This window comes from Fusarium proliferatum, assembly GCF_900067095.1.
Source record: "Fusarium proliferatum ET1 genome assembly, contig: FPRO_scaffold002, whole genome shotgun sequence".
Classification (NCBI taxonomy): Eukaryota; Fungi; Ascomycota; class Sordariomycetes; order Hypocreales; family Nectriaceae; genus Fusarium; species Fusarium proliferatum.
In genome coordinates, this window is record NW_022194791.1 from 44928 (window position 1) to 72894 (window position 27967).

The 27967-nt window shown below is 40.6% G+C and overlaps 9 protein-coding genes across 9 annotated transcripts; 5 read left to right on the plus strand and 4 right to left on the minus strand.

Annotated features, from left to right (window-relative positions):
• Positions 1-3022: 3022 nt before the first annotated feature.
• Positions 3023-3780, minus strand: FPRO_03852 (uncharacterized protein; the record flags this gene model as incomplete). The annotated part of the gene is made up of 2 exons (XM_031225890.1): positions 3023-3571; positions 3628-3780. 2 exons carry the CDS (start codon positions 3778-3780, stop codon positions 3023-3025), a joined length of 702 nt encoding a protein of 233 aa, XP_031076481.1.
• Positions 3781-5573: 1793 nt separating this feature from the next.
• On the plus strand, positions 5574-6925 carry FPRO_03851 (uncharacterized protein; the record flags this gene model as incomplete). Its single annotated transcript, XM_031225891.1, has 5 exons — positions 5574-5968; positions 6029-6343; positions 6414-6597; positions 6687-6730; positions 6805-6925. 5 exons carry the CDS (start codon positions 5574-5576, stop codon positions 6923-6925), a joined length of 1059 nt encoding a protein of 352 aa, XP_031076482.1.
• A 4035-nt stretch (positions 6926-10960) lies between these two features.
• On the minus strand, positions 10961-12478 carry FPRO_03850 (uncharacterized protein; the record flags this gene model as incomplete). The annotated part of the gene is made up of 1 exon (XM_031225892.1): positions 10961-12478. One exon carries the CDS (start codon positions 12476-12478, stop codon positions 10961-10963), a length of 1518 nt encoding a protein of 505 aa, XP_031076483.1.
• A 1238-nt stretch (positions 12479-13716) lies between these two features.
• FPRO_03849 (uncharacterized protein) lies at positions 13717-15828 on the minus strand (the record flags this gene model as incomplete). The annotated part of the gene is made up of 9 exons (XM_031225893.1): positions 13717-13840; positions 13926-14180; positions 14235-14365; positions 14422-14990; positions 15037-15100; positions 15152-15213; positions 15264-15407; positions 15457-15602; positions 15659-15828. 9 exons carry the CDS (start codon positions 15826-15828, stop codon positions 13717-13719), a joined length of 1665 nt encoding a protein of 554 aa, XP_031076484.1.
• A 1103-nt stretch (positions 15829-16931) lies between these two features.
• Positions 16932-17405, minus strand: FPRO_03848 (uncharacterized protein; the record flags this gene model as incomplete). The annotated part of the gene is made up of 1 exon (XM_031225894.1): positions 16932-17405. The coding sequence occupies one exon, from the start codon at positions 17403-17405 to the stop codon at positions 16932-16934; it is 474 nt and encodes a 157-aa protein (XP_031076485.1).
• A 721-nt stretch (positions 17406-18126) lies between these two features.
• Positions 18127-18959, plus strand: FPRO_03847 (uncharacterized protein; the record flags this gene model as incomplete). Its single annotated transcript, XM_031225896.1, has 3 exons — positions 18127-18234; positions 18294-18415; positions 18476-18959. 3 exons carry the CDS (start codon positions 18127-18129, stop codon positions 18957-18959), a joined length of 714 nt encoding a protein of 237 aa, XP_031076486.1.
• Positions 18960-20587: 1628 nt separating this feature from the next.
• FPRO_03846 (uncharacterized protein) lies at positions 20588-21461 on the plus strand (the record flags this gene model as incomplete). Its single annotated transcript, XM_031225897.1, is given in 3 exon segments — positions 20588-20667; positions 20684-20978; positions 21126-21461. 3 exon segments carry the CDS (start codon positions 20588-20590, stop codon positions 21459-21461), a joined length of 711 nt encoding a protein of 236 aa, XP_031076487.1.
• A 2398-nt stretch (positions 21462-23859) lies between these two features.
• On the plus strand, positions 23860-25011 carry FPRO_03845 (uncharacterized protein; the record flags this gene model as incomplete). The annotated part of the gene is made up of 1 exon (XM_031225898.1): positions 23860-25011. One exon carries the CDS (start codon positions 23860-23862, stop codon positions 25009-25011), a length of 1152 nt encoding a protein of 383 aa, XP_031076488.1.
• A 736-nt stretch (positions 25012-25747) lies between these two features.
• FPRO_03844 (uncharacterized protein) lies at positions 25748-26701 on the plus strand (the record flags this gene model as incomplete). Its single annotated transcript, XM_031225899.1, has 4 exons — positions 25748-25771; positions 25880-26004; positions 26282-26379; positions 26427-26701. 4 exons carry the CDS (start codon positions 25748-25750, stop codon positions 26699-26701), a joined length of 522 nt encoding a protein of 173 aa, XP_031076489.1.
• Positions 26702-27967: the final 1266 nt, after the last annotated feature.

The window sequence follows — 27967 nt, forward strand, 5'->3', positions numbered from 1 at the left end:
TACGAATTAAAAAAGGTATATTAAAGTATTTAGCCTATAAGCTTATTAAGTATTATATTTAAGCCAGTAATAAAAAAGGTAACTTAAAGATAGATAGCTATAATATATATTATATAAAGAAGCTATACTTTCCTTTAGATATACTCTTAAAAGGCATCTAGCTCTTTTAGGTATTTACTTAAGTCTTACTATATATACTAAATAATTATAGAGGTAATAATAAAAATATTAATATACCTTTATAACTATCTATAAACCCTATTTCTATATAGGTCCTTTAGATTAATAATAAACCTATTATAATATAGCTTAATATAAATATATAAGCATTAAGGCAGGGACTTAATAGAGATAATAAGCTAATTACCTTAATAGAGGCCTTATAAGCTAAAAATAGACTTATAAACTATTTAAAGGAGGGATATAAAGCTTTTAATACCCTAACTATTACTTAAAAGCTATAGGAAAGGGACTTTAAAGGCAGGTTATCCTCTTAAGATATTTATATTATAGGTCTTGCTATTCTATATAAGGTATTTAGTAACTAAAGCTAGAAATGGCTTATTAATATATTAATCTATCTTTATAGCTACTACTTATAGTATTACCTTACTAACTTTAATTAAAATATAGGTAAAGTAATAAATAAGATATATAAGGATAGGCAGGCAATACTATTTAGCTTTACTTTATATTAGGCTTAGGCTATTTAATATAATAGCCCTAATATATTAATAATTAATAATATTTAACTAATTAATATAAAGGTATTACTTATCTATAAATAAAATTACTAATTAAACCTAGCTATAATAGGATTTAATAAAGATATTAAAGACTTCTTTATTAAGAATAAAATAGATATTAATATAGGGCTGCCCCTTTTAATAAGAATAGCTAAATATCTTAATAAGAAGTTTAGTCTTTCTAAAGGCACCTTAATAAAGAAGATTTATATTTAGTAATTACTAGCAGTAATAGTAAATATCTTTAGCGCTAGTATTTATATCTTTATTTCTAGAAGCCTCTTTATATACTATAATAAGATTTATCTAACTAATAGTATTAAAAAGGAAAATAAGTTCTATATTATAGTACTTACTATTATAAATAAGGTTTCTAACCTTTTAGGAATTTATAAGGCATTATATATATATATTATTTAGCCTATCCTAAAGTCTTTCCTTATTAGTAATAATATATAAGATCTTTTTAGGGACTTAAGAGTTTTTAGTATTTAAATAGCTATAAATAGCAATTTATATAGCTTATAAAAAATATCTATTTTAAAACTACTTAATATTTATAGATCTCTATAAGGTTTTATAGAGGAGTTAAATAGTATAATAGAAAAAGTTAAGATAATACTAATCTGCTAATAGTCTACTATCTATAGATATTATAATAATAAAAACAGTAAAGATAGTATTAGTAATAAGGATAATAATAATAATAAAAGTAAGGAGAAAGATAATTAGAATTATAATTAATATATAAATTGAGACTTTAAGAAGAGACTTTAATGATATTTAATAAGAGTAAGACTTAATTATATATATAATAGGGATTAGGGTCTGTATTACCTATAAGTTTAGATAAATTATATAATATAAAAGTAAGGCCTTTATTATATATATAATAATGGGGGCCTAATTTTATATTATAATAAGTAAACCTAACCCTAATACCTTAATATAATTTAATATAGCTATACCCTCTCTATACTAAAAGCTATTTAATAATTATATTACTATCTTTTAAAAGCTTTAAGTTAACTAAATTTAATATATCTTTATTAATATAATAATAAATAATATTTTATAATATATTACTAAATAGTTTATATTTCTATTAAAAGTGCTTTTTAAATATATCTAGCTAAAGTGCTATCTTATATTTCTGGCAAATAAATATATAGTACTTATTATTAACCTTTATATACTTATTTATTACTCTTAAGTAATAGTTAGTAAATTGCAGTAATAAAATAGAATAAAGTAATAAATCCTATATTTTATACTATAAAACCCCTTTTACTATACCGCTATAAACCTTAAATATAATGCTAACCCTAACTAACCCTAAATAGAATTTTTAATTAATTAATAACTCAATCTAGTAATAAGCGATATTATAATAATATATAGCTTATAAAATTCCATTTATATAGACAATTCTATTAGAATTGTCTGTAAATAATTCTTAGGCCTAAATTATATATATAATAATAAAGACTTAATATTTTATATATAATAGACAAACCTAACCCTAATACCTTATTATAACATAGCTATCTTTAATTATAACCTAATTAAATTAATCTATTATATAGGCTATCTTAACTTAATTAATCTAACCTAAGTTAATTATAAGCTATTAGGTCTAAAAGACCTAAAGAGGGTCCTAAAGGAAAGTTATTCCCTTAAATTAGACCAGGCTATATTCCTTACTGCCTTTATAGGTAACTTAAATATATATAAAGAGTGGCTTTTTAATATAGCCAAAAGGGTTATTACAGTAAAGAGGGTGCTGCTCTTAATATAAAGTATATCTGCATATAGAGTTAGATAAATATAAGGTAATAGTAGGGTTTAAAGGTTTAAAGGAATTAGGTTAACTTTTATATAAGTTAATCGGCAAAAGTTAAATTAACCTAAAGTTAATAATAACTAGCTCTACTAATTAAATGTATATATAAGGGCATATAACCAATTAACCTTATATCTAAGAACTGCAGTTAAAGTAATATCAGTAAAGAAGCAGTAGTTTAAACTGGGGTTAGCTGCTTTATATTATATTAGTATTTTTTTATTTTTTATTAAAATTAGTTTATTAGTTATTAAATAATATAGGGGATATTATTAGGGATTACTTTAGGTTGGCAAGAGGTAAGTCTATAAAGGAGAAGCTTGTAAAGTAAATACTATCTATAAACTCTAAGTCCTTATTATTCCATTGCTTAATAAAGTTAGTTTGTTGATAAACAGCCCTCGCTGAGAAAGACTGAGAGTCCTTTTTGTGACTAGCCTCGGTTGGTAACAGCTGGCATTTGATGAGACCATCGAGGCTCCTCTATTAGGGCTTCGTCCACAAGCCACCTAGCAAGAACACTCCGATTAATACCTCCAGTATACCCAGCACCTGCCACGGGCCCCGCATAGGCTAACCCTTTCTCCCGATCAATAGACCAGGCGGCAGCGTCGCTCGTGCCCAACAGCATTCCCAAACGAAACACGGTCCAATCTACCTCCAAATGGTCGATAGATTCGAAGTATTCTTGGACGGCTAGCATGTTCTGAAAACCACTGTTTGCGATGATCCGGATAAGTCCATTCATCAAGGCACGAGAAACCGAAGTCTGATCATCGGCACGGCGGATAGCATTCGTTCCTAAAGCAAAAAGACGAGATAAACCATGCTTCTGCATCAAGGGAACAATTGTTCTGTACCAATCGGCAAAAGCATTTCTTGGCTGTGCGACACTACTTGGCCCGAGCAGAGAGATAATAGCGCGCGATTGGGCGACAGCTCGCGACAAGGCATCGTGTGCACTTGAGTCTCCCTTCACAACCTTTACAATCACATGGTCAGGCTGTAGGTCGAATAGTGGAGAGTTTGTTTACGTACCTCAAGCAGTGCATTAGGGGCCAGGTCTTCGGGAACCTTGCTTGGGTTTCGACAAAACACGATTGTGCCTATCTTGCGATGGAGAAGTTCACGCACAACGCAAATACCAGCTGGCCCGGTACCGCCTAAGACAAGAACTTTACTACCAGCCATGACTGACAGCAGGTGTCGTAATCGCACTGGAATTCGATGGTGATGATGATGATGGTGAAAGTAAATAGAGGAGGTGGGAAAGATTAATGTGAAGCAATAGCTGGACAAAGAAGAATGAAGAGAGCACACTGAGCTCGAAGTTCTGATTGATGGCCACAACGTGGTGTTGAGCCGCTTTTATAAACACCCGCTGTGGCAAGGATTTATTTTGCATCCGAGATTACGTAGTCCGTCTGTAGACTGGAAACTTGATTTCTAATTGGACGTAACGTACACGATAAGCATGTGGATCAGTATACTGTGCGGCTAAAAATAGTATACTTAATCTTATTTAAATCTATTTTTAATATATTTTTATTTACTTTATTTTATATATAAAATCTTAACTATATTTTATAAAATCTATCCTTACTTAATACTATACTAAATAAAACAGCAAAAAGTTATAGAAATTATATTATAGTTCTTTTATAATGTATACAATAGGCTTGCCGATCAGACAAGCATGCCTATTAGTATACTGTGCAGCTAAAAGTAGCTTACCCTATATTATTTTAAACCTTAAATAGATTAGCTAAAAATCTATAAAAAATGTTTTTAAAAATGGTATAGCTATTTATATAAAGAAAGATTTTTATAAAAGTTTTAATTATTTTATTTTATGTAGAAAACCTCAAAATACAGTGTATTTTACAGTGTATATATACTTTAAGGTTTATAGCTATATTGAATTCTTTAAAAAGTCTACAGAAAATTAATAAAGCTTATTTTAAAACTTAGATATCTATTAATAAGATTTTAGCTATTTTAAGCCTAAATTAAGCTTCTTATATAATTTTAAAAATATGCCTTTAAGGTGAAAAGAGAATATCCATTAATTCCTCACTATTGATGAAAGTCTCGCAAGTACACTAAAGTACACCTTATACGGAATCCTCCTTACATAACCGTCCTTCTGTCCTCTTATATTACAAAGTTCATCAGCAAAGTACAGCTGAGATAAATCCTCCCACTCCTGGGCTCGACACCAGGGTCCGGGATCGTGACATACGTTGGCAGGCCGTGAATAGACTCGACCTTGCCTGTTGACCTGGCGTTGCTGTGGAATGGCCCTCTGCTATTGAAACTTCATCTAAACTGGCACGTATCAACTCTTACCTTTATTGTTGCCTCCGCCGTATCAGGCAAATCAACTGGCGCCATTTCGGAGACGCTATTATCAAGCCTGTCACGGAGTTATGCATACGAATTCGGATTTACTGGCAATAGGTCTGCATCCCCGACGGTGCGTGCATTAGCACTAACTCAATTCCAGGCCCTTGTCACACCCGAGAGAGCTCGACGCTGACCTCGTTACCAATGAGCTATACTAAGTACATAAATGTGTATGAAAATCAGCCCAGACAACACAAGGATATCAAAATTTCGGGATCGTCGTGGGACCCGAGATCCATACAATGTATTGAATACCTGTTGATACCTGTTGAACAAGATTTGTCATCAGCTACACGTATTGCTAACAAAGCTACGCTCCCCTACCACACTAGCACAAGCCCGGAACAGACCAATTTCTGTGCGCCGACAACATGCCGATTTGACAGGGCCCCGCCAAGCATCTTTAAAGTCATCGCATCGCACACACCTCAGCCTGGACTATTTCGACACATACTGATCCTGCTTCTTGTTCACCTCCCGTCAACCAAAGCAACAGCATTCAAAGCGCCCTGCACAAAGCCGACAGCAAAGCCACACGATCTCTCGCATCATCCCAGACCTAATCTCTGCTCGCTAGGATGGCAGATCTCCTCCGTGAAATCAAGGCGAAGTGGAGCCCCGAGCCACTTCCTCCACGCGGCACCTTCGACTGTCAAACTGTCCTCGTCACCGGCGGGACGGGTGGACTCGGTCTCGCTACCGCGAAACACTTTGCGACCCTCGGAGCTGCCAAAGTAATTATCACCTACCGCAATAAACCTAGAGCCGAAACAGCCAGGCAGCAGATCGAGACTGCTGCACGGGCTGCGGGGAGGCAACAGGTCGTGGTCGAGACCATGGAGTTGGATCTAACCCGGTATTCGTCGTGCACTTCCTTCTTTGACGAGCTTGTGCGGCGAACGAACAGCATTGATATTGTGATACTCAATGCCGGGACGTTTATTCCCGAGTTTATTATGAGTCCTGAGGGCTGGTACGTGGTTATTTCGTGTCTGCCGCGCTGGAATCTTGCTAACGACTGCCATTTGCTTAGGGAACAAACAATTCAAGCAAACACACTTTGCACCTCCCTCCTTGCCATTCTCCTCATAAAGTGGATGAAAGCAGGACGGCAGAACCGACAGTCGCCGGCAAGCATCGTCTTCGTAAGCTCGGGCCGGCATTTAACACCAGATATTTCCGAGTGGCCTGAGTGGGAGGAACGTGACGGAGGTATTCTGTTGCACTTCAAAGACGCGTCACACTGGCCTTCCACTGGTGCCCCGGATACTATGTATGCTACCAGTAAGCTGCTGTTGATGTACGCTTTCGAAGAAATCTGCAAGCTAGCTGTTGATGGAAAGGGAGAGTAAGTGATCTACCTTCCCTCCGCTGGAGGTCATCATTTTGACGGACGCTGACAATGCCCGCAACGCCAGACCCCAAGTTATCGTCAAGAGTGTTTGTCCGGGAATTTGCAATACGGACCTCTCCCGATCCCTAAAAAAGCGATCTCTCGTTGCTAAAATGGCGATCCCTATAATCATGAGCATTGTTGGAAAGTCGCCCGAGCTCGGCGCGAGGTACATATTAGCTGCGGCGTTGGCGGGGCCTGAGAAACATGTGAGTGCTCAACCCATAAGCTCAATCAATTACTTCGCACGATATTGGGTTTTCAAGGGCCACTGAACTGACCACGCCTTTCTTTCCAGGGAAAATTCATTCGCTTCTATCTGACAGACGAGGAATTCCGCATGTAAGTAACCCCGACGGATGCTAGCCCGCTCCCGTCTAAACGTCTTTACTTTTGCTAATCAAAAACGTATCTAGGCAGTCGATCCCCGTAATAACCAGTCCGGCCGGCAGGAGGGCTCAAGCAATGGTTTGGAAGGAGGTTAGTGCGGAGCTTGTGACTAAAGTTCCCGGTCTTCAAATCACCGCAAGCCAGTGATATCTACCATGGCTGGCATATTTTTTACGCTCTTCTTTTTCTTTCTTTTTCTTTCATCAGGGAAGGGGGGCATTCCAGATATGCGACTTTAGAACATAACATCTCAGTGTGTAATGGCGAAGCTGCATTAACTGAATTAGATAATGGAGAACCGTATTCTAATAAATTAAATTGCTTGGAGCTATTATATGGAACATCTTATTTAGAACGGCTAATACTCTCCGATATATCTACCGTGAAGTATAAGGCATTTGATAATATTTTAATATGCTAGGTAAATGTATCTAATTAACTCGCTCTAGATCAACCTTGAATATTCTTCTCTTTTCATTGTGTATAACCCTACCCAGTTTATCACACCAGCGTAAAATAAGAGTTATAGTCGTGTTACAGATTTATTGCATGTTCGACTGGTCTCGTATCACAGCCTCGTCTCGTTAAATACAACAAGGACAAGGAAGAATAAAGACAGGGAGAGAGAGATAAACCAGTCAATAATCTGCTTCTCCCTATCTTTCAATCATCATTCCCCTGAGGTTACCACGCCTGTATCCAACACTTCTTCATCACCCACTTCCCTCCTTGGAGGCTTGGATGCAATTACTGCATGGCCGTAATAGGGACAACTTTGCAGCATCTTGCGGAGCCACCTAAACATGGAATGGGCGCCGTCAGGGCGATTACCCAAAGTCCGTGCATAGCTTCCATGGAGCGGATGCAATGTGTATCCGTTTGACGGATGCCGGCAGTGTCCTTTAATAATCATAAATTAGAATCCACCAGGAGTAGATACAAATTGCATCCGTTCATGCGAGGGGCAAAGCACGCTTCCATTCCGGCTAGCTCGAAACGACAACCCCTGGGACCTCCAAACTAGAAGGAAACTTAGTTAGCCAAGTTCTGGTGTGAGAAGTGGCAATTTTCAAACAATTAATTCATAACAGCAGGTTAGCATCCATGCCACCTGTTATGGGTTAACGTACATAATAAGCTTGCATAATAAACAAGCATACATAATAAAAATCCCTTAACTTACATCATCTCTATTTAATTAATAGATTCTTAACTACAAAATATATCAGACCCTAATATTACAGGTAGAATCTTTCTTGCCCTTCTTGCCCTTTAAAGTAACCTAAAATTAAAGCTCTGATATACTATAGAGATCTATAAAGTTGGCCATATAATCCTATAGCGCCGGCAGAAGGGCATTTAATCTTAAAGCAATTAGGTCCTTAAGTTATATAAACTGTTTAATCTAGAGAAATAAATTATAATTTAGTCTATAATTTAGATTTATTAGGATTTTCTTCCTAACTATATAATATTAAAGAAATAGCTAATTAATTACTTACTAACTATAATTTATTACCTATTAGTAATTATTAGGCTTTTAACTTTATAAGGCAATATAAAGAGCTTAAGATATATTTCTTTATAAATATAATTATTAAAGAGCTAAATATAAAGATTTAAGTGCTATTTATAATTAATTTAGGCTTATAGAAAATATAATTACTAAATATAATATTTAATTAAATAAAATCTATAACTTTAATAAAACTGGCTTTCTTATAGGTATAATTATAAGTAAAATAGTTATTATAGATATAAATAGGTATAAAAGGCTAAAATTAATATAGCCTAGAAACTAAAAATAGATTATAGTTATTTAGGTAATTAATATAAAAGGCTAGATAATCCTACTATTTATTATAGATATAGGCTAATATTATCTTACTAATTAATACTAATAAAATAACCTTTTAGATAATTAAGCTATTATAATAAGTAATAATAGCTAAATAGATAATAAAATAAGCCTTAAGTAGCTAAAGTACTTTAATTAATATATAATTAAGGGATTAAAAAATTACTATTATCTTTTAATCCTTAATAGGCATAAAAGTTACTATTTAATTAACTTTAAGAGATATTATAAGGTAAATTAATTATTATACTTTATATACTACTTTATTTATCTTACCTACTTTAGCCTTTTAATATTAGGTGCTTTTTTATATTTAAATAGATATATAGTTAAGAAATTAAGTATTTAATTTAATACTTTATAACCTATATTTTTTAGATTAAGTTCTTTTTAGCCTTTTATACTGCCTTTTAAGTAACTATAATAAAGAGAAATATTAAAGAAGGCTTTAAAGAAGCCAGGATTATCTCTCTTAACCTAAAATTTATAGTCTTAAAGCTTAATATATAGCTATAGACCTTAATGCTAGTAAAAGAGGGGCTAACTAGCCTATACCTTAGGTTTTAAAGACCCTAAAGACTATACTTAAGGCTTAATTTTAGTTAAAATATCTTAAAAGATAAATTAAAAGGCCTTAAAGTAATTCTCTAAAATTAATTCTAAAAGCATTAAAGTTATTTTCTAAAGGAATTAAGGTAATTATATATAAAATAGCCTTACTAAAGGCTAAACTTTAAGATATTTAGCAGGTAAATAAGATATTAAGCTGGCAGTAAAGGGCAAAAAGAACCTAACTATAGAAAGGAGGGGCAATAATAGTAGAGGAAGGAAGGCAAGTAATTAATTAGATAGATAGTAGTATGTAGGTATAGTGGCCGAATTGTTAAGAGGTAGTAGCCAAGAAGGGTTGGCATAAGTGAAGGAAAGGCGCTATAGAATATGCAGTAAGACTGGCTATAATGCAAGAAGGTATTAGGTAGTTATTACAGTTTCTAATAGAGAATATAGTAATTAGTTTTAATTAATTTAGCGGTTTACTGCATTTTTATAGTGTTTTTAATTTTTAAAGGCTGAAATTTTTGTTATATAAGCTTATTATATATGTTATGTGAGTTATCTGGTTAAATTACTATGGTACACCAACTTAGGAAATTCAGTAGTCCCTATGGATATGCGCTAGGCTGATTCTGGCTACCTGACTGGTTACTCTCTGATAAGGATCTAACATCTTGCCTAGTGCATATGTACAGGGACAACTGAATCTCATCAGTTAGTGTAGTATAATAAATAAATAGATTTAATTAGAAAATTGAAATTCTATAAAGGTTGTTTTAGCTGTTTCTGCCTCTTAAAGATCTAACCTTAAATGGAGGAGTGTTTTAAGGCTTGTAAGCTTCTTAAAAACCAAGCTAGCTATAATGAATTCTATAAGAATTTACGATACCCAGCTTTAAGATATATAAGGCTTAAAATAAGCGGTGCCTTAAATTTTTAAATTAATCACTCTGAAGAAAGGGCCAAAATCCCAACTCTGGCTGTAAAACTGTTTCTCCTCCCACCTCAGTTCTGCAGGCTTATTGAACTTCTCTAGTTTCCTCTTAGCCGATATTGTATTATTCTTCCTTCTATATATTTATCTAAGAATAGTTACTTAGCTTTAGCTAATCCAAGTGAAGAGCCTCTACTCCAGCAAAACCCAAACACATTTTGATTATATCTGCATTACGGAGGTCCGAATCTAAAATTAAAGTTCTCAGCTTTCAAGCTCCCTGGGGCAAATGGGCCATATGTATACGTCCAATCACGATCTATTCCAAGAACTTCTGCAAAGAGCTCCACTGCCTCAGAACATAGTGTAAGAATGTTGCCCATTAACCCGTGGACAATTTGCATAAGATCCACTGAGCCGCACAACCTTTGATATATAAGCTACAAGTCATGTGACGTCAGTTTTGAGTTTGGTAGAATAAAAGCCAATGTTTGCTCACCAGATACCTCCCCTCCGTCAGTCGCCCAGGGGATGTGTCAGTTGACAAGTGCTGGCTTTCAGACATGGCTCCATGTGAATTTACGACGTTCCGTGCAGCCTCTTCGATTCTGGTGCATCCATTTAACAAATTCTCAAGGTCACAGCCATGGTAGACCAGAAGCTTTTCGATAGCCCTCACAAAGCCGGTAATTAGTGTTAAGTCTAAGTGTGCTTGGGGACCGGACGGGCTTTGAAGGATGGACGTGAAAATCGTGATAACTGCATACACAGCATGGTACATTATTTGCCTATCCGTCTTGTTAGCTTCAAAGATTTTCAATCTGAAGAGACATCTTTACCAGGAGAGGCTGAATGGCGGCGGTGACATTGTCTGGACAAGCCGGAGAGTCGACCGGGCTGCAGCGATTGGGACCTGTGCAAGCAAATTGAACGTGTCGTTATTTGAGGGCCCGAGACGATTTGTTGCCATGTTGATTCTTCCAGCTGCAGTGTAATACATAATGGTCAGTAGAAGCACTGGCAATTCTAGATGTGAACTACTCGGGCAACTATCATAAGCAGGTCGAATCTGCGGGGGCAGGCTCATCTTCCACATGTCAAGCTGGTGATTCAGCTCGGCTACCGCCCTATGGAGCAGCGTGTTGTTCATTTTGAAGGCCCGCTGAGAGTAAAGTTTTGTGGAAATGCGCGACTGGATCATGGCAAGTCCTGCCATGCATCGCAAAACGTTTATCCTGTCTTGCGTGCCTGGGAGGGCGTAATCGCTGGGACCGTCGCATAGGCCAATGGTAGGGAGATTCAAGTCTACGTCATTGCCGAATGTGGATGGTAATCCTTGTTTCATCATTTGGTCGCTGTCAATACAATAAGCAATCCAAAACACTCTCATATGCTGCTCAGCTGTTGTACGATCTAGTCTCTCATACCACCTTGTAGTGTGTAGACCTACAGCCTGTAGCGCTCTCGCGAGAGACGCGGTTATACTCGAAGTAGTCCGGGCATCCGCAGTTCCATGCATGAACATAGCCATGGAAAGTAGTGCTTGACAAGTTGAGATATCGCTGCCTCTGATAAGAAGCTCTGGGAAGATGGCGAATGCGTTTTTAAAATAACCCCATGCAATCGGAGTTAATTGGCCATGGGCACCGTGCTCTGTTTTCCACTGTATTGCCGTGGCAATAAGACCATTTGTGGTAGCCCATCTCGACGGGCTATCGTCGCAGTTTCTTGGGCCGGCAAGGAACTGTTGCTGGAGCAGTTCCGAGAGAGATTCCACAGTAAAGAGCGGGTAGAAGACGTTGATATCGTCTAGTGCGCTTGCAATAAAATGTTGCAGGAGGAATTGAGATTCCACAGAGGCGAAGACCTGTCTTCGGAATCCGCTTGGGTCCAATTGAGACCGAAACAAATCTACATCAGATTGACTTCCTGGCAGTTTTGGGAGCGACACTGGGGGGCGCTGGGACTCTTCGGTGTATGAGGCATAGAACTCTATGTCATTCGTGATATCCAAGGACTCCAAAATGCCGGTTGGTGCCTCTAGGTTTTCCAAAACTGCTTGGGAAGTGGGTTTTGTGCTTGGGGTCGACATGACAGAGGGAGATTGCCCGAGGATTATAGTAGGTTCAACTTGTAGGCCAGTCGATATGCCTCCTGAAAGGCTTGCCAAATGTTTCCCATTGTCATCGAAGTGGCCTCTGGAATCCACGTCAGGTGGCCGAGAGATAGCTGTCCGTTCTTGTGAGGGCTTAGCGCCAGGCGACGTTCTAAGCGAATACTCTACCTTGCTGAGCCGCTCTTCCAGCATAAGGATGTATTGCTTGCTAACAAAGTCATTCAGCTGGTCGAACATCTGAGCACGATACTATCTCTTACCTTTTCCCTGGCCCGCGTCTTCTTCGCTCTGCATATTCACAGTGCGTACTCTGCTCTATGCAGGGTGTGCAGCCGGGCGTTTCTCCATCACATTTGATCTTTCGTCTCTGACATCTGAGACATGCCTGCTGCAGTGATTAACGTTCAGACCGTGACATCGTCTGAGAAGCAATGGCACTCACATTTGTAACTCGCTTTTTGCTCTTGTCACTCCCAGTTGTTATTTGCTCTCCCTCCATGGCGTGAAATGGTGCGCAATACACTCTGGGGAAGATTCCGAGATGCAGGTTTGCAAAGGTCGCATCTGCCGTCATAATGGCTTCGCTAACGAATAAAGTTCAATAAACGACATATTACTCAGCTGCAGCGCTAGTTCCATCCCTGCGCGGATACTTTTTGCATCCGTTAACGCACTAACTATTCCCCACTTCATTCGTCTTTTGGTGGGGTATAAGTCCGGGGAATTCCGCCCCTGACTTCATTCGCATTCTGTAAATGGACAGTTAATGATCCACCTAAAAGGGCTACTCTAGAATAGTGGGCGCCATTTTGAGTTGCCTACAGGTAACCCCAGTATCAAGAGGAAATGTTGTAGGGTAGGCAGGATCTTCAGCCTTAGTAAATAACTGTTTTGTAATCGAGCTATGTACTCTAAGTAACTTTAAGGGATAAAAATCAATTAACACACTACAATTGCTTATTATATTCACCAAACCCTTTAGGTAGACTTAGTGCAACAGGAAGTCTCTGTGGGTCTGTTGATTACTCATTTGCAGACCCCCCGTCCATCTTTGTTTATCAGAACTGGGTGCTCCAAAAGCAAACAGCGAACTTCGAAACTGGAGTTAGTAGGCCAGCGAACCGCTTTAAATATGGATGTAACTTGTGTGGCCCAGGTTGACCAATCTGCTGGGGTTGTTAGGGAAGCACATTGAGATGAGAAGTGCAAGGCAATTCAGATATAGGCAAGGTATGAAAGAAGAATAGTATTGTAGTATGTACAAAGAATCGCGCCTACTGCGCTTTTAAAAAGCACTATCAACAAAGCAAACCAGCCTTATCAGCCTCGCTCATCACCCCCAAACTCTGGTTATTGTGTCTCTCAACAGCGATTGGTGTCTACAAACAAAGAGGAACCGTAAGATTAATGTCGCCATTACCCATCAGTATAGATTTCCAGGTGTCGAATTCCTTCCTTGCCCTAGTTTCTAAGCACTAGATCTTGCTGGGGCAAGCACTATACTTAAAGTCCTTCGCCGAGTAGCTTGGGTAGGGCAATCCGAGAAGGTCAATTAAGTGAGTGAGGGGATCCGTGCCGACTCCATGCGCAGGTATGACCCTATATTAAGATTGTCAGCAGTCTTATTTCTGAAATCCATTTGCCTTGATCTCGTTGGATCCGTCAATGGAAAAGTGGAACGTACAGCGAGCTTTTGGCAACCTGATCTTTGGACAGCTTGTTGAGGAATTCGGCAGCCTCAGTGTGATCAATAAAAAAGTCGGCATTTTCAAAGTGCGGGTTCCAGTAGTCAGCCTCAAATACAGCCATGGTGCTGTTCTCAGTGGGGCAGATTGGCGTAATTGCAGCGTATGCTTGGTCAAATGCATGAGCAGAGCCTTCTAAGTGGACAATGGTGACCTGGTTACGAGAGTCTTTGAAAGCAATTGGTTTATCAGCACTGCCAAAGGTTAGCAAGAAGAGGTTCCTGGTATGTCCATAGCCACTAAATTACCTGTAGGTAACGAATTGAATGCCAGGAATATTGGAATAATACTCTTGGGCCTGATCAAGAACGACGGCCTTTGCTCCAGCAGCAATATAATCTTTGAGCCCCAAGGCATGGTCATGGTGGTGGTGGGAAGGCTAACAGCGTTGCATTCATTAGTAATTTCCAAACGCTGTAGGAGCGATTAACTTACCCATACATGGGTGATTGTTTTTCCAAGGGTCTCCTGAGCCCACTGCAGGACAAGGTGGCTTTGATGTGGGGGGCAATCGATGGCAAGCACTTCGTTCTCGAATTCGACGACAACTTGCTGATAGCCAGTACCATCGGGGAAGTTCAGGAACCAAACCTCCGGCATGTTGGGTAGGGGAGTTGTGGCCGAGATATTCGCCAGTGTTCCTCGATAAGCACCCGACCATAGGTAGTTTGTGTACCACTCTCCAATTTCTGAAAAGTCATACGAGCTGTCTCGTGTTGGGTAACTCGTGGCATCTTGACCTTGGGGTCCGTCAAAGAGCTTCGGATCCAAGTCAGGATTGACAATCACTGTGGACACCTGATAATCCATGAGGATGTGTTGTTTGTTGTAGATTGTCTTGAAGCGGCCGGGGAACTTGACACCATCGACAGTAGTGTAGTTATAAACCACTAAATCTTGTGTCGAATTGCCATATATTCCATGGTACTCATAAGAACGAATGATGTATGGCAGTTTGGTTTCTGGGTCGAAGAGCACCGTAAGATCCAGAGTTTTATCGTGTACTATAGAGCATAAGATTGGGGATGGACATTTGAAGGATATTCTCACCAGCGGGTAATTTTCGACCCATACCAGCGTCTTCGAGACTTGTAGAGTAGTTGTTTGACAGAATCTGGGACCAGTTGATTCCTTGAAACGAACTGGTGTCTCAGAGACAACTTACTGTAGAGAGCAACTTGGGAGACATTCTTTCTGCATCAAATATGATATAGGCGGCCAGCAAACCTATCAGACAAATAAGCATCGTTCAGCAACGATCGGTTCACAAGACTTACTATCAATATAACCTTGTGGTGGTGAATTAGGCACAAACAAATTCATGGTGCCATCTACGACGGCAGCATAGCCCTTCTCGCCACCCTGCACGGCAAGCGAGTATTTGAAAGGGTCGAGAGCTGGCCGCGCCAGGAGGAACATCTCTACATGATCGTTAATTGCGCTCTATGAGCTCACAGGATCAATACATACCACCCGATTCGTGGAATCTGTCAATGCGCTGCTTTATATGAGGCTGGTCATAGGAGAAGGATATGTTCTGGCTTCCAGCGGGCGATATCATATTGTCGACTCCCTTCATGGAATATGCCTCCATTAAGGTCCTTGTGCGATACACTCTGTGCAGTGTTAGCTAATAGGCACCAAGATCAATCACACGGTGCGGAATCCTTACGTGTTGCCGATGTACGTGACCGCCGACACATTTTCAAGCCGGTTAGATCCCCCGAGGGCTTTAATCCCATCGAGCAGCACGTCTGGAGCTTGTTTCGCGCAATGCGGTTTCCCAGCAGCAATTGATCCGCACGCGAGTGCTGTGATCATTAAACATTTCATGTCGAACATGATGAAGGGGACTTAAAAGCGAAACAGAATAGTAGCTTAATCGGTATGAAGACGCCAGTGTTTACCTACTAATGCTGTGAAGGAGAACAACAAGAGACAACCATGGAGATCAGGGCGCTGTATTTAAGAAGCCATTCTATTCAGCAACGGGGCTCAAGGAGGCGAGTTCATAGACCCTCACACGGTCACATCTAACCAAGCTCATCAGCAGAATTTCGCCGACGTCACGATCAGCTTCAGATTGAGGAGCCAACATTTCAAATCAGAAGTACTAATACCTATTGGAAATTCGCATGTATAGCACGACTCAGGACGGGGCCCGTGGGTGTATCGAACGGTGGGCCTATGGGGTTCCACGGGTTCAGAATGAATCCGTCTTATGCATGTCAAACTTTAATACTTGCTCCTGACTCCTGAGAGGCAACCCCCCCACGAGTTCTACTACGGCACTAACCCGCATAAAGCATCATCCCTTTGATAATTTCACTTGAGACCAGGGCACTGTCTCCCTGCCAAGGACATTCTTCCTGGCGGGGTAACATCAACAAGTAACTACATATACTATAGAGAAAATTGCCCGCAGCTATATGACCGCAAAATGAACATCTTATTGTACTTATGCAAGGGTATAACACACTCCGGGGTAACACCGTAACATAAGATAATACAGACCCTTTTGGCACACCAGTGAACATTATAACAGTCTCTCAACATTAAGTTAATTTATGGCTTGGCAGATGGTATCAAGCCGCAGGTGACAGGTCGATCTGCCAAGCCACCAGCTTTTAAGTCAAAGTTCATGTTCATTAAAACACGGATAGGGATTAGCACTTTATTTCGCCAGGAAAACACATCCCGGAGGGCCGGCATACTGAGCTATTTTCATCTCGAACATTCTGGTAGGTCTCTGCCTCATTTCTCTCATTTATCTTTGAACTCATTCTCACAACGCTGGAATCATTTGTACAGTGCTATATTATCCTTTATTCCATGGATGAACGGATGACCTTCCAAGATAACTGTGTAAGGCTTTGTTGTCGGCCAAGGGCACATATTCCCTGATCAACCGGGCCAGTTGGGGTTCGTGGTGGCCGAGCTTCCTATTAGCAACGAGTCCCAGTGCTCAACGATGCAGCTGTCCTCATAACGGTACACGTCTGTAAGGACCGAAGTGTTGGTGATGCCTGCACAGGGCTGTTCGGGACAACCTTGTAGTGGAGAGAGCAGATGGGCTGAGAGGCAATAGATTTACCACAGGAAAACAGGTCGCTGATAATCGTGATGTTGACGAGTGGCAACAGGGCTGTGAGGAATGCCACATTCTCATCGTAGGTTCCAGTCGATTGGGTGTGTTCGATCAGATCTGGTGAGACGTATTTTGCGAAAGCGCCGGCTACGTCTTTCTTGATATGTAGCTGTTGATTGTACTCTTGGAAGAGCGCAAGCCGTTTGGCGTCGGAGATGGGAATTTTACCATGACCACAGTAGCTTGTCTTCTGGCTGGCAGGACTATAGGGGGTGGCAGCGACGAAAAGAATGGCAAAAGCCACAATCTTTAGAATGTTGGTGAGGGTCATCTTGTAGATCACGAACATGCCATGTTCCGTTTTAATGGGGCTGCAAAGGAGGGAATCGATGACCTTATATAGTCCTACCTGGCGCTCGGGTCACGAGTACGACTTCACGAAAATATTTCGCTGATGCCTTTTCAGCAATTCGCGCGATGCGACCTTTAAAGTTCAACAATGACAAGTTAATTTCGGATTTGACTTAATCTCTCATACTGACTGACTGGTAACAGACAACTGCTGGGTAAGTGGAAGGTAAGCGCTCGTTTGCCTAGAGGGGATTGGGATTAGGGGATGCAAGATGGGTGGGGACTCTGGGGAGGCCGAGCGGGAGCCGGTGCAATTTCTGCCCGTCGACACAACGGAGCTAGACGGTATTGAAACCCGTCGCCGCGATCAGACATTCACCCGAGTCACGATGGTGCGGCTACAAGTTTCATCCGGCCAGGACAACAGATCACCCCACTGGATCATGCTTGTATTACAAGATGGCGGAGGCGAATGGAAATTCATGCACAGCCCCACCTTAAGCCTCTGCATTTGTAATTTATATACGGAGTACTTAAACCAAGCGGTCAACACCATGATCCCTAGGCGAGCTTGGATATATAAATGCCTGCTTCTATAGGCAACTCTTTCACCATCTTCTCCAGCAGGGCACGCACAGTTCGCTTATCCCAGCCTAGGCAAAACTCCAAGTGCTAATACTACAGAGAATCTTATAACCGTCATGGAAGCGGCAAAGGCAGCCGGAGTGGACCAAAACGATGATGTTACCCGTGGCCGTACATTCTGGTACGCCAAGTTGACTTTCAAGGACAATGCTGCTCGCGACAAGGTAATCTCGTCTTTTTTCCATATCTGCACCGGGCTTGCCTAACATCGACCCTTACCTAGATGATCCAGCTCGTAAGCGAACAGGCCGAGTACGGTTTCGAGCACGAGCACGGCACACTCAAATACGGCTGCCTAACCTCTGCTGAGAACCCTGACGATCCCTTCATGTGGGCAATGGAAGAGTATGTCTAGTTTGATGCTGCATAGACTAGAAAATCCCAGGCTAAGAAATGGGTCTTTAGTTATGCCAATGGGCACGCGATACGTTTTCATTCTTCAGCAGATAGGATGAAACCAGTTTTCGGGTACATCGGCAGCGGCGTCATGGCTGGTCCTCTGCAGAAGACTACTGTTGTGTTTTTCAAAGGTCTCGAGATACTGAAACCCGAAATCGCCCAGGTCGACCACCCATTCGTACAGATAACGGATATTGACCTCAAAGCACGCCTCGGTCCCGAGGAAGTAAAGCTCTGGTCAAGCGTTGTCGAAGCTGCAAATAAAGAGCTGCATGTGTTGTTCTTTGGGATTGGACTGAGTTCTGGGAATGATTCCAGGCTAATTATTATTACTGCTTATACGAGCCAGGAAACCTTTAACGATTCCAAGGTCAAGATCAAGGATGCAGCTCAGCCAACTCTAACTGCTTTAGAGAGTAAGATGGGAGAGATCAAGACGGATTTGTTAGAGTTAAAGGGAGGCTTCCTGTATAAGGAACTAAAGGCTTGATTTTATAGAAGTATATAGATATACTATTTTCTTCTTTCAGCGCAAACCATGAGTCAGATATTACTTACACATTCTTAGTTTTGGAAATAAAATTGACGGGAAACTGGACGATGGATCAACAGTTCTCAATAGTGTTGAAGAAGAGGTAGTGAGGCACAAAAACTTGCCTCTAAAGATTGGGCTGATGCTGTTCAATACTACAAACAGACAAGCAGTGCTGAGACTTATCCCGAGGTTATCGAAGTTACCCTTCGAGTTCCGAGGTCTCGGTAGTGGATAGCTCTAACCGCATCATCATGAATACAAAATGTCGACTCATGCTTGGCGAAAGCGGAATTTAACTTCGCTAGCTCTGTGACTCGGCTTCAGAAGCCGAATCAGCAGGGATTCCAGGAGCTGACCAACAAACAACACTGAACAACATATGAACCCGCCGTACTCAAGCTGCGGATACGATAGTGCTCAACTTCGAGAGCTTTACCAGTGGAACATTACCTCAAGACAGCATGCGCAGATGTGGTGTCTGGATTGTTGTAGAACCGCACCATCGATGCTGCGATCTGTTGTTTGAACCTGTCAGATAACAAGGACTGTCTACATACTGGAAGAACCTTGTCTTGCTTACCAAACCCTTGTGGTTCCGAAATTTGGTGTTGCAGAAGTGTATCGTTAGGTTCGTACTTCCCTAACTACAAGAGCCGAGGGGCTTGGTTGCTGATTGCGGTGGACTCAATTAGTTCGTTTTCTGATTACTCATTTCGTCGATTGCAGGTCAGTGCACATTTTCTGTCGGGTTTAATTTGTTTCCGAAACCCCGGGTAGTCTGTGCGGATAGAGAAGCTTTTGGTTCCAGGTGGTGATATGGAGCCTGATGGTTCCTTGTACTGAATTGGCTAGTTCAGGCCGTACGTGTGGGTCCCCTCTGAAAAAGGATGACTTATAGAACTCAATATTATAAAGTCAAGCTGAGGCAACTATAAATACTTCTGACTGCACCAACGTTACCAGCTCACTCTCAACATCCTGTCTATCATGTCTTCCAAAGACACTGTACCACCGAGACATCAGATTCCAACTTTAGCTATTGGTCTCAATGCAACGGTAAAGTCTTTGCTTTGAAGGAAATACTCCTGAGTAGTGACCTGCTGATATGGCGCAAAAACTAATCAACCAACCCTGACACTTGTAGGGCGATGTTGAGTGAAAAACGGTAATCAGATCAACATCTATTCGCCCTTCATCATGCCGTTGTAATCATCATTATGAAGAAGAAAAAATTAGAAAGTGAGCCAGTGGTAAGCAAATATTGTCTATCTGATGCAAATCTCAGCTGCGTTAGGTTTGTTTATACAATACGTGCTTTCGGCCATTCTAAACTTTTAGCAAATGCAGATAAATCTCTCAAACGGTACTCAATATCTGCAAGGAGATATTTACTCCAGCCATGGAGACACCAGAAGTTGCGGTCTGCCACGGCTAAGATAGGCGTAAAATAAGCAAGCATAAGCAATGCGTATGGCCTGAGCTGTTTCATGTCAGCCATAAAGGCATCCGAGAAATGATGCGGCCATAGAACTACATTCTCCAGTTCCACGTTGATACCTGCCATCGCAACGTTGATAGCCGTTATGCGCAAGCAAGAAAGCGCATCTTCGGCTTTTACAATATGCATCATATCCACCTGTCCCTGTAGAAAGACCTTAAGATGGTCAATCGCTTCGAAGGTGTCGGCCGGGAGCGGTGAAACCTCAAGCGAAGGCCTCTGATACAGCAAGAGATATCAGCAACCGCTATCACGATATTCTAAGCTCCCCAACGCTCCGGGGACTGGAGTCGGTCCGGAAGATCGTCAGTGAAGCTATTGTGCTTGAAGATATCGTGAGAAATCACGTTGAAGATCGCCAAGGGCGTATCGAGAAGAGATATCACCAAAGAAAGCGCGACAAGGGAGCAAAACCGGTAGGAGAATATATTCACAATGTGAGCTTAGAAGAGCTTCGAGAACAGCATACTGAGGATGTAAATGCAGGAAATAAGGCACAACAGCGACTTCAGCTTCGGAATCTTCGATCTTTTGCAATCCGGCAGATGGAGATAAGAGATGAGTAGCGGAAGAAGAAGGAGGTTATCTTCAACGGCGTTGAAAAGAGGTTACAGTTTAAACAGTGGCTCAAACACACCGGAAAGGATGTTGAATATGCCTCATATGACGCCTCACGAGCTGAGATACGTTCTCAACTGAATAAGAAGGAGGATTTCTTTACGATCGATACCCAGCTTGCCCCGGAAGCCCGTGAGGCTATTCGCAAAACACGCTTTGCAGATAAGCCCCTCTCGTCAGCAGATTTATCACGCCTTCTCTGCAGCGATGATACCGTCGATTTTACGCTCACACAACCGCCGGCTGATGAGGATGAGGATGAAGATATCTATCTGATGAAGATGATCTCGAGATGCCCTCATCGCCGCCCTGCCTACCCGACCGCGAGTCCCCCATTCTAACGATACCCTCAACACCATGCCCGCTTCAACGCCACGCCCGATATGACGATGCTTTCATAAATCGCATGATAGAGGAAGCCGAAGCCTTAGAGGCCACTCAGGCACTTTACGATGAACAATAATACCCCCAAATTGCGTGAGAAATGCATGAGAAGTCGTTCTCAATTAGGAAGCCATTTGGGCGCCGCAGCAGTCATTTCGCCCGGTCATATACAGTCAATAGCAAACATATTATCACAAGAAGCTTCGTTTCTATGATTCCAGCAATTTTCACATTTTTTGACCTGATGAGAGTGTTGAAGAACAGCAAATGCCGCAAACAGCACCAAAAACCGGGCCCTTCGGTTGTGTCAGATATTAAGGTGAATTGTGTATATTTCTTGATTGTGTCGCAATCGAAGGACTATTGAGACCTTATATCTTCGACTGGTTCCTTCTAGGACTTGAGTCCTAGATGAAAAACCTACGATCTAAGTTTAGGTCTTCAAACTTTAATCCTAAACCTTAATCCTGAAATTGAGGGTGAACCCTCCAACATTCAACAAGAGGACGGGCATAGGTGGAGCCCAAACTTGGGAGCGGTGCGAGCATTGATTAAGTTTGCGATAAGCACAGGCCGTTTGGATGCTACAGAGACATAAAAAACATACTAACAAGCTAAACAAGATAATACAGCAAGAACTAATATAGTATAGCCTCTGGTAGACAGACCAGGCTTCAGCTGCTGGAGATAGGACGCTGAACACTTGAAGAATTTGGCCTTCAAGCAGGCCTGTCGCAGGGACAAGCAAGACTAGGGAAAGTGGCAAGGTGTAAGGACTGGTGAGTTAAGGTTGTAAGGGGCAAAATGAGGGGAATAACAATGTAACGAGATATAACGTTGTGGGCCCTATGAGGCGTATCCTCCCGGGCGGAATAAATTCATTCATTCATCCCAAAGAGACACGGGCATGACTTTTGTAACATCTGATTGGATAGGACCCTCTTTTGTTAGCACATCTCGGTTATATCGACGGCTCTAATTTGTACCTAGAGTTTTCAAACTTTAGTTGACTGACGCGACGCTCTCCATCAGATAATTAGCTATCCATCGCTAGTCTCCCAGCACTTAACAATAACAACTTTCATTATGTCCCAATCCGAGCCTCCTCATAACTCAGAGCAATTCAAGACGCCGAACCCGGCGGTCCAGCCCGAGCGAGCAATCACATCCTCGAAAATGACAGCGACAGACCCGACCGGCCAGGTTCGGCCCACCGCTACTTCCGGATAGACCACAGTCAGCTACCAGCACCGCGACAAGTATCTGCGCAACCAAGCATCCGGAGGCGAAGGAGTCAGTGGGAGCTGGTTGAGAGCAACGAGGAGGTTCTTTCTTGTATAACAGTTAGGAAATAAAGGTGTAGATAGCTGCATTCGAGGGCGTAATAGAGTTGGCCTTGTTCTGTATGGAAACCAGTCCTTATTTTGACGCCTGTGCAAGACCTGTTCAAGGGGGCTGACCCGAACTAATTGCTTCTACACTGAAAAGGAGATCTTATTAGCGAGTGGTTTCACCGCCTTTGCGGGGATGTAGCTATGGGTGGACGGAAATCTAGCGAATCAGGTGCTACAAAAGTCATGCCCGTATAAAGAGTCGCCCGTGTAGCCAGAATGTCGTGCCCGTATAACAACTCCCCTGTGAATATACCAATTTCACTGCAACAGGGCCTCCTTGGCCGAAGCCGGCCTTAAACACAATACCGTCCCAGCCGCATTCACTCTTTGCGGGGTTAACAAAGACGGTGTGACCGGGATCAATTTGATTCCGACTACCTGATCGTTAAGCCGCATCCACTTGCTGGGTATCGAGTCATTGAATAAGACAGCGTAGCCGGGATCAATTTGGTTCCGACTACCTACCTGATTCATAAGCCGCACTATTTCATACGCGTGTTTCCTTTCCAGCTAAGCCACAATTCCCCTGTAAAGTATAACAACATAATCCTAGTTTGGATTGAGATTATCACCATAAACTTCCAGATTGAACTATCGAGAATCCGCAGTGACAAGTATTAGACCCATTATGGGATACCTGAGTCTCCCGAGAGACAACATGGAGGAGGGATACTCGTTGTTAAGCCTACTATTAGACGGAAGTGCCGGAGCAGATTCAAAGCTCAATCTACTTTGCCCCATCAGTGATCATGATTGTTGTAGAGGATGACGACAGTTTCCATTGATTGTGAGCTCCTACGTAACGGACACGCGTCAATGAACAGTATTGTTGTCGAAGCGGAGGCAAGGAATCTACGTAGAGAGTAGAGGCCTATTTAAAGACAGTAGGATGCAGTTTATTGCTCTATCTATTTTCAATTATCCTGAGCTGTACAACTCGATTGCCCACAACATCACCAAAATGACTGGAATCAATATGTTTTTGCAGCTGTTACTCTTTTTAGCGCTGCCAATCCAGCTTCATGCATTAATTCCACATCATGGACTTCCTAAAGCAGTTCCCGAATTGCTTGATCCACCTCAGACAGCTGAGGTGTATCTTATTCGCCGATACTCGCATTCTCACAGTGTCCTTTCAGGACATATAACCTTCCGACTGCCGATAAATGGAAATTCTACTGGTGGAGAGTTCACATTCTTCTTGTATAGTTCTGGAACCGGTTCAAATGTCGCTGTCTCTCCCCACATGCACAAATATCATTATGAATGCTTTTTCAACATCAAAGGTCGTGTGCAAATTTGGGCTCAGCATGAAAATGAGATGCAAGAAGCACGAGTGCTTACTCAAGGGGACTTTGGGTCGTGGGCGACCTACACGAACCACACTTTTCAGTTCATCGACCCTGACTCCGAGGTGCTTGCCGTTGTTGCGCCGGGAGGATTTGAGAAGTTGATGGACGTCATTGGCAAGCAATGGAACACGACTACCAATACGCCATATTCAAATGCCTATATTGAAGAAGGAGCAAATGGTACTGGCAGTGTACCAGTCTCTGAAGTTCAGCAACTCACGTACTTGGATGTTTGGTCTCAACCTGACTTTGTCCCACGACGAGACCTTTTGAACGGCACTACACCGAGTAACGCAGCTTGGCACGACGGGCCCAACTACCTTGGAAATGACAGCGACACTTCGTACTGGGTCGCAAATGGATACGGACCCAAGTACCTCAACAAGGCCATGACCGGTTATTATCAGATTGTGCAGCCGCTAATTACTCCAGAGTCCTCAGGGAACTATAGCTTTACACAATCGACCATCACAATCAACGGGCCACCATCTGATATATCGTCGCTTCCTTATTTCAGCTTACCTCATGGAAGCGCCTTCATGGTACTGGAGGGTACCCTTACCGTTCATATCCAAGGATATCACCCGGTCACGCTTGTTTGGGGAGATTTGATGTATGTGCCTAAAAACACTAGCTTCACTTACTATACCTCAACTCATTGGTGTAAATTTCTTTATGTCTCTGGTGGGAACAACTGCTTGGACACAAAGCTGATTAAAGGCGGGGCCGCTTACAATAGTGTTGTCTTTCCTCCTAATTAAGTTAATACTAGGGTACCCCTCAATGGAAAATAAAGGATTAATATCTTAGATATTATATCGTTGTCTTTCTAGTATATATTTTAAAAACCCTTTCCGAAGATTGAATTTATCACAAATACCTAAGGAGTTCCATAAGTATATCTTATTCTGAAGTGCATGCAGAACGCTTCCCCCTTCTCCATGGCGGGCTTAATGATCTTATTCTCAAAGCTATGAAACATGGGAAGTCTCTCATGCTGTCGAGCCGACTGAAGGGGTTGCGATCTATTTTATACATACCAGAATTGGAAAGGTACAGATTTTAGTAAGAGAAGAACTCAACGATATCAGTTCAGCACTATTTTAGTAGATCCTGGTAATTTGGCATTAACTTACTACCGGACTTGGAGTCCGGGATTGTCCATACGGAAATTCCGGGACACCATACAACCTTTGTTCAGTGATAGCCAAAGGCCTCTAATATATGCAACATAAAAGCAAAGTCCTCCTATCTTCTTTACGGTCCTAGTACCTCAGTAGTTAAAAGCAGATTTAAGTGTCAGCTACAATCAGACTGCATATATCTATTTATCAACCACCAAGATACAGCCTCATATTAGAAGGCCATAAAAACCCATTCCTACACCAAAGCAAGCATAAGACGAAATTACAACAGCAACCTATATAGAAAATGCACTCAGAGTCGCACACGACAAGTATTCTACACAAAATCCACACTCTTTAAAGGCACATCAAGATGCCCACTCCCATCTTCCTGGCGGTAATACCAGGTCAGTTCTTCATATAGAGCCGTTCCCATTAACTTAAGCATCGGCTAGGTCTAATACTCTCACGTCTGTCGACAGCAACACATATCTTAACCTTCTAGGCAAGTTTAGTGCCAAAATCTTTAGTCACTCCAAGCCAAAGATCGCACAAGCTATCCAGATTACAATATCAAAAGGCTAGAACTATAGCGAAAACTCCCAAACTAAAAAGGAGTTTACTCAAAAGGTCTGCAAACAGTTCACTCCATCGGTATCAAACTTATTCGATTCACCAACTCTAGCACCAAAAAAAAACACTACAGTTCTTAGGGCAGCTTTAGCTATTACCAAAAGACAAAAGATACTTATCTTCAGTAATAGCTACCACAGGAGTACACTCATATTTCCGATAGCTCTAATACGTAATACAACCGCGCCTTATATAAACCTGCCACACGACTTTATGTATGCCCCTTATAACAATATCCCCAAGACCAGTGCAATTTTAAACGACCTCCCACCAGACCCTTACGGCAATCCTGGTTAAGCCGGTTCAAGAATCTGCTAGTTGCAGACCGGCAACCAAGGAATTCCTACACTTCCTTCGCAAGATCGCCAACAAGTAAGGTGCTATCCTGATATTCAATAAGATCATATATTCGCAACTAGGTTATTCCAGATACAGCACTACTCAAGGCATCCAAGGCGATTTTATCACATTCAGCAAATACATTAATAGCAGTATAACCTTTAGAGCATTTAGAGGTTATAGAGACTTAATAGATCTTTTCAATCCCACTAAGAATCGATTATTCCATCCCGATACCTACAACAACAATATTCTTAGTATACACGCAGGGCTTATTGGCCTAGACATCTACAATACATCTAAAGTCAATCAATTAAATAAGCTTAGTAAATACTTAAAGACCAAAGTCCAATAAATCTTAATCGATAAGGGTTTATACCCAATACAGTTAAAAACGCCTTATCACCCCTCATTAAGGTTAATAGCTTGTAACACAATATTACTATATACCCTAAAGAGGACCTAACGGCTTAAATAGATCTCCCACCTATATTCATCACCTCACGAGAGAGCATACTTAATACATATTTCTCAGGTCCCGATACAGCCAAATAGCAAGGGTTATATCACCATCACATACTAGCCAGAAACATCCATATTGCTATAAGGGGCTATACGCCTCTTACCATCTGCGCCAATAAAGCAAACATACATAACTATACCAATGCCAAAATCTAGCTTGCTCTCCATATAAGTAGACAAGTTCTTAGTCGATATTAATCCAGTAACATAACTTCTATCTCTCTAACTGCAGTTTTTAAAGCGCCTTATTACAAATAGATACATTCTTATACTTATAGCCTAAAGTAAGAACCTTATTAAATCCTCCTATTATAGATAAAAAGCTTAATAATTAGTACTATTCTTTACTAATATATTAGAAATTAACTTATTATTTATTTATTTTAAATACTTCTTTAGTTACTAGCTATTTATAAATTAAGCCTGCAGTCTTAGACCTATAACCTACTTATAAGTTATATAGGCTAATGTGGTTAATAAGCATGTGCTGCAAATAAATATATACTACAGTTTTCTCTCTTATATCTAACTTTTTATTTAATTAATTAATTTATAACTACCTAATACATTAAAACGTTTAGATAAAGCTAAAACCCTTTTTACCCTTTAGGCTCTTTAAAATAACCTAAAATTAAATACCTAGTATATTATTAAGATATATAAAATTAATAAATATTACTTATATTACTGATAATAGGGTACTTAATTATAAAATAATTTTATCTTTAAATTATAAAAACTATTTAATTTAAAGAAATAAATAATAATCTAATTTATTTTTAATTTAGATTTATAAGGATTTCCTTTATAATTATATTTTATAGAAAAAATAGCTAATTTCCTATTAATTAATTATAATATATTACCTATTAATAGGTATTAAGCTTATAACTTTATAAAGTAATAATTAAAGCTAAAGATATATTTATTTTAAAGATATAACTATTAAAAAGCTAAATATAAAGATTTAATTATTATTTATAGCTAATTTAGGCTTATATAGAATATAATTATAAAGTATAATATTTAATTAAATAATATTTAGAATTTTAATAAGATTAACTTTATAATAGGCTTTATTATAGCTAGAATAGCTATA